The sequence below is a fragment of the Poecilia reticulata genome, unplaced genomic scaffold (genome assembly GCF_000633615.1).
Source record: "Poecilia reticulata strain Guanapo unplaced genomic scaffold, Guppy_female_1.0+MT scaffold_734, whole genome shotgun sequence".
NCBI classification, from domain to species: domain Eukaryota; kingdom Metazoa; phylum Chordata; class Actinopteri; order Cyprinodontiformes; family Poeciliidae; genus Poecilia; species Poecilia reticulata.
The window spans coordinates 199-6710 of NW_007615481.1; the positions used below are offsets into that span (position 1 = coordinate 199).

The following is a 6512-nucleotide window of genomic DNA, read 5'->3' on the forward strand; positions in this document are numbered from 1 at the left end:
CGCTCAGCCACGATGGATCGTCTCCAGCTCAGTAGCCTCACTAATAATCCTCCAGCATAATCTTCAATTAGAAGCGCAGCGCTAATCTCTGACAGGAATAATTGTAGCGTTTAGTGTCTTTTTGGTGTTTGTGTGTGAGTGTTGTTCTTAAATTTCCTGCTGCAGAGTTCATGATGGGAGCTAAAGGTCTACAGACTGACAGTAGATTGGTGGGATTTTTTTTTTGTTTGTTTGTTATTATTCCTTAGAGGAGGGTTCAAATGGAAAAGTAAGTAGCAAATTAATAGCTGGTTAACTGTGAGGTTATATGTTATGCTGTGTTACACAGTCTGGCTTCTTTAATTGGTTAAAAAGGAAGAAAAAATAGGCCTGATGGTTTTAAGGGCTAAGAGACAGCTGGCTGCTAAGGCTGACTGGATGGAACGAGTGCACCGTCAGTCTCGTCCTCTGTTTTTTTTCCTGTCTCTGTCTCTGTCACTCTCGAGCCAATAACATCAATTCCCCCACATGAAGGAGCAATAACTTGCAGTCTATTCCCTCGACTCTCCACCTCTGAAGAGATGTTCGTCGCCCGAGGAAAAGCGCTAGACTGACTAATTTGGTTTTAGCTGCACCTGGGAGTTTGTCAACATCAAACAACCGCCAAATATTCTTCTCACCATGTAATGTGGCAAATTAGCTATTACACCCCGGCTCATCCAGTTGTTTGTTGAAAAGTGCCCAAGTTCCCCTGGCATTTCAAAAGTAATAGTGCCGCGTACGTCAGAGGGTGTTAGTTTTCTCTACATGAACCAGTGCAGTTATTTTCTGTCGCTGTCGAATCGGCCGCTGGCAAAAACTGCAATATGATCAATTTTTCTTCATTACAAATGTTTCATTAGTGTTTGCTGATAAATTCATTATCATCCGTTTCATCATGTCATTACGGCTTTAATTATCATGATATTGATTTCCACCACATCCCCCATCTTTCTACATCAATATTTCCAGGCAGAATTGAATGATGCTTCATTTGCAGTTATTTGCGTGTTGGCCTTCTGCATGCTCTTAAACTGTCTAAAGCTGGAAGGGTGCGTTGTGCTTCGAGTAGTGAGCCGTAAATCTGCAGACCGAGTCACCTTGCACTTGATGTATTGTGACCTTTGACTTTACCCTTTCTGTAATTAGATGGACTGGTGAGTGAGGGGGAGTTCTTGGATATCACGGAGATCAAGAGGCAGCAGGCTGAGGACTACGAATGTATCACCCACAACGGCGTGGCTCCACCTGACCAGCAGAAGGTCAGAGTCACGGTAAACTGTAAGTACCACTCTGTTTGCAGGACACAAAAGCCCAGTGGTCGTAATCCAGCTCAACCTCATGTGCATAATTATCTATTAATAATATATGTTAATGTTGTGAATGCATTAGTTGTGAATGCACATTTTAATTTCGTTCTCTGTGGGCATTTTTCAACCTTGTATGCAACCCCCATCAGATCAGACTTCATTATTCAGTAAAATGTGGTGTGTGTACTAATTACTGAATTATCTCTTGCTGATTTTAATTTTCAATTTTATTATTTTTTCACCAGACCCTCCGATGATCACAGACATGAAGAACATGCCTGCAAATCTAGGGAAGACAGCCATCTTGAGGTGTGATGCAATGGCAGTCCCACCAGCTACGTTTGAGTGGTACAGAGACGATCATAGGTAAGACCACCAAAGATTACAGAGCAAATAGGTCAGAGTTGTTGAGATTATTTCCCTATGACCATATGAAACCACTGTAAAACCTTTTAGAGTCTACATGGATGCATTTTGATAAATACTCTTCATAACCTAATCTAAGTTTTGACACGTCTGATTTTCTGAAAAAGTCTTTCTTGTGGTGACACTGATTCATATTTTACATCTGTTATCAAAATGTATTAACAAATATATATTTTGCTTGCACTGGAAAGGTTAGTTTTCTACCACAGGAAAGGTTTTGCCTGTATGTCAAAAAGGGAACTTTTTTGTCTCATGTATTCAGAGCCCCTTCCTGCTCCGTGTCTCCTACGCAGCTTGTGGTAAATAGGATTTCTTATGACTTTTGCTCAATAACAGGATACTTCTCACAGATACAGATACAGAGAGGCCAAATTTGAAAAAGACGCAGCTAAAAGTCAACCTGTTGGCAGATTCTCCCTCTTTAGCTGAGGATCTCTGCAGCTCCTCCAGTGTTACCATGGGCATGCTTTTCCGATTACTGCTTTTCTTGTCCAGCCCGTCAGGATGGTCGTTTCTTGATTGTAGATGTTTCAAAATCTTTTCAAATTGAGATGATGCACTGAACAGTACTCTGAGATATTAAAAGTGGTGCTGCTTTTCAAGATAATCGTGCTTTAAACTTCTCTACAACTTCATTTAATGGTGAATCTTTTCAGATTTATGTTTGTCAATGTCGGAAAAATGCTAAGAGGCTTCAGTTCAATTGATAATGTATAGCTACAATATTTATGCAACCATATTACACTGAAGTATTTGGACAGCTCATTAATTACTCTTTTATTACAAGCAAATTGAAGAAATATATATTAAGCCCCTGCAATAACAAGTAGTTGGGATTATTAGAAGGTTATTAAGAAAAGCTTACAATTATGTAAAAATAAAATTTGTGCTTTTTTACATTAAATGTAAGACAGTTATGTTTAAGGAATGTCTCCATATGCCGTTAAGACAGCACAAATGTGTTTGAATAGTTTTCTTCAATGACCTTTTGCAACACTTGTCTTTTGGGCCTTGTTTTTGTCTTTACAAAAGAGTCACTAAATATGTAAGCAAACTCTTCCCTTAAGGAATTGTGGCTAAAATAGTGTAGAAACAAGCTGGTGATGTATAGAACCTTAATAGGATGAACGCTCAGAAAAATAAAGTTTGTTTGTGATGCTGCCAGGATGTAATGTATTCCATCTTAACTCAATATCTAAATGCAAATAAGCCATTATGGATTTCTGTGAAACATCTTTTAGGCATCAAATTTCTCAGAGGGTTAGAATGATGGGTTCAGGAGCCACAACAATTCCCTGCTTAATGATGACAGAAAAAGTGACATAGAAAAATGTGAGTGCATTGTGTACTCTGATTGAGAGGCAGGAAGACAGTAAATTAGGTATGCACAGTTAAAGGAGTTAAATGAGTTGCTACAAGACTATAGACTTCATTAACTTTGAGTAATAGTCTAATTTCTACCAGATACGTGTTGATTCTGATGAGAATTAGTTGTTTTTGATAAAATTACAAAGTTAGTAATTGAAAGGAAAGCTTATCCGTATAATTCAACCTAAACTTTGGTGAACTGAGATGTCAAGCTGACCCAGCTCTGGTTTGGTAACCTTGTAAGTAAACAGGATTTTGAGAGGCTCAGTTTGAAAGTTAAGCTTGAGAACAAATTTGTATTCATGATGTTAATATGTTAACATCATTTGGCAAAACTGTAGCATTTATTTAAAACTTGAGTATGAAGAATATCTAAAAGCTTAGTAGTTCTGTTTTATTTTTTTTTTTGGTTTATTTTTTTTTGTTTTTTTTTTTGACTCATGCTGTGTGGTTTCTCTCAGAAAAAATCCCGGAAAAATTTCCTCATAATCATTTGTTACAAAATACCAAAGCACAAGAACAGATTTCAGAATCTTCTGTGACTTTTTTTTTATTTCAAAACGAGCGGTTGTTATTTTCAAGACTTCCTATTAGACACATACCTTAGGTCACTGTTTCCCCACCCTACTCCTTATTTCATTTTGCACTGCGTATTTTATTTGTTTCTCTGCTTTACAATACTCAATTCAGATGATTCCAATTCAGTAAAAGCCTGTTAATTAGGTGTGTTGAAGCAGGAAAACACCTAAAACATTAAACTCTGTTCCTTGAGGAGCAGAGTTGAGTAATATTTATTAAGTTATCTATTTTTTTTTACTTTTTTATTTTTTGCTTTAAAAGTGCTTTAAAATTAAACTGCCTGTGCATTTTCAGACACTAATTTTATTGCTGTGTATGACAGTCCAGTCAAAGTCTATGAAGCCATATGTGCATGGCCAGCTGAATAAAAAATGTCTCTATGCTGCCAAAAGTACCGTTAGGTGGAAAAGTATTCATACTCCTTGACCTTTCTCACATATTTTGACACAATACAACCTTATTTCATGTGATAGATTAAGATAAAATAGCATAGAACAATTAATCAAGATACATTAATATGTTGCCTTCAAAAAACAAGTGTATTTGTGGTGTGTTCAGCCTGGAAGTCCTGGCTAAAGTTTGCCGGAATCTCCCTAAGGCCCATAGTAAATCTGGAGAAAGGTGTTCCTCTTGGTGTGTATATAAAATGCTTTGTGTAGCAGGGACATAGCACAGCATGTCATCCTGAATGAACCACCCTCACAGTGTAACACAGTGGTGGGAGCATCATGCTGTGGGGATGTTTTTCTTAACCAGGGTCAGGAAAGCTGGTTTGTGTAATAAAATACCTTGGTCTTAGCTTGTATTGCTAAAAAATAAAACTGTCTGATCATGTAGTAGAACAATTTGTAAGTCCTCCGAGTTAAGACGTGCAACAAGTTTTGATGTTATTCTGAGATCCAACTTTTGACTTTAGGGGCAAAATGAACTACAGTGTGTTTTGCCATCGGCACTTGTTCTTGGCTCACTTCTGAGTCGGTTCTGAAAATACTCTCCCCTGCACTTCACCTCTGAGTGTTATCTGTCTGAAGAAAAGAATAATATGCTTAAGCTACTCATCCTTATTTGTGCTTATTAGTTCCATGTTACATCTAATTTGCCTCAAATTAAACTTGTAAACAGTCGATAACAAAACCTCCCATGAGTGCCTCTTTTCAAAATGGGTAAGAAAAGAAAATTTGCCATTCAGTGAGGCAAAGCTCTTCATAAATCAGGAAATTGCAAGAAAAATAATGACTTATCTAAACTTGGTCATATTTACACTTGCCCCGGTAAAAACACAACCAGAACTATGACCTACAAGACTGGACAAGAACATAATACACAGTAGAGCTAGACAAGATTAGAAACTGCTGTGATGGAGAAAATAATGATAAATATTGCAATGACAAATATTACAATTCTTTTTTCTCTTATTGTCATCTGTGTATCCCACTCTGTTGAACTTTTAGCATTTTGAATGATTTGTCATTTGTGTCCGGTGCTATGAGATTCTGTCCAACTGGCTGAATATTAGTTATTCAACTCTAACACTCCTTTGTTATGTGAAAATTGCATGTGTTGGCAATGTATTCACATTGTATGTTGTGTAACCTTAACGAGGAGAATGGGCAGCAAAAGTCTTGATTGTCACAGCCATGAGCAAACTTAAACATACTGTTGTTCTATCATATTCAGTAGAATGGAATGAAACAACACACATAAACATGTGTGATTTGGTATCTGTTAGACAATTATGCGCTAATAGAAATCAAGCTTTCGTTTGAAACAAAACGAAACAAATGCTCCTTTACAAAGCATTTGTTGTTTAAATACAGTGAGAGTTCAAATGTTGTTACAAAGTAAGATAATTATTAGAGACTTTGCTGCAAAACTGTCAAATGACAGAGTTATGTATTCTTCTCGGCAGACTGAGTCAGGAGGTGTGATATTATGCTGGGTTTTCTTTCCGTTTCTCTAAAAAGGACTCAATCGTTCTGTTTCTTTCCTTTTCTTTTCTTTGCTTTTGCACACACAACCCAGGCCAGTAGAGAATGACAACACCTTACGGATCAAAAACGAGAAGACGCGCTCGCTGTTGCTGTTTACCAATGTGACAGAGAAACATTTTGGCAACTACACTTGCTTCGCCTCAAACCGTCTGGGTTCCTCCAACGCCAGTATGCTGCTGTTTCGTAAGTTATCACACACATCACACAAACCTAGGTGTGCAAGCGCATCGATTTTTTTTTTTTTTTGCCAAATATGTTCACATTTATCTTTTGTGACTATCCGGAGTTAGACAGGACTGTCTGCTGCAAAAATATTCCAAATCTGTTTTTGCTCTGCACACTGCACAGCCTTCACTGAGCCTTTACACTCCCTCCTTCTTCCCATTTACGTTATTCTCCGCCCCATTAAAGCTTTGCTTGCCTATATTACAGCCTCTTTCTCTTTCTGTGCGCTCACGCTCTCCCCTACCATCGCTCGTCTGTTCGCACACCCGCCTGTACACGCAGACTGTCGCTCTGTTCTGTCCTGTTACCCGAGAAGTTGTCATTTCTCTCAGAGCCCGATTCACATTAACCGTCCCCAATGAGCGATTTCCTACCCTTCCATTTCCCATCACCCTCCCTTTAGTGCGTTTGGCATTACCATCTTAAGTGAGTCCTTCATCTATCCCTTTTCTTCTTCCATTCCTTTCCCCATTATCTCGTCCAGTCTCCCTTCAATGACTCACTCCTCTGCCAGACCCATACATCTTTCTGCTCTCTTTTTCACCGCCACAGTCACTTCTGTCAGCCTATCTCTCCATCATCTGTCCTTCTGCCT

General features: G+C 38.3%; 1 protein-coding gene across 1 annotated transcript; it reads left to right on the plus strand.

The window, feature by feature from the left end:
• Positions 1-1167: 1167 nt before the first annotated feature.
• LOC103461192 (igLON family member 5-like) lies at positions 1168-5906 on the plus strand (the record flags this gene model as incomplete). The annotated part of the gene is made up of 3 exons (XM_008403520.2): positions 1168-1299; positions 1574-1694; positions 5724-5906. Coding segments are annotated over 3 exons (436 nt in total), but the record flags the coding sequence as incomplete, so codon positions are not given.
• Between the last annotated feature and the right edge of the window lie 606 nt (positions 5907-6512).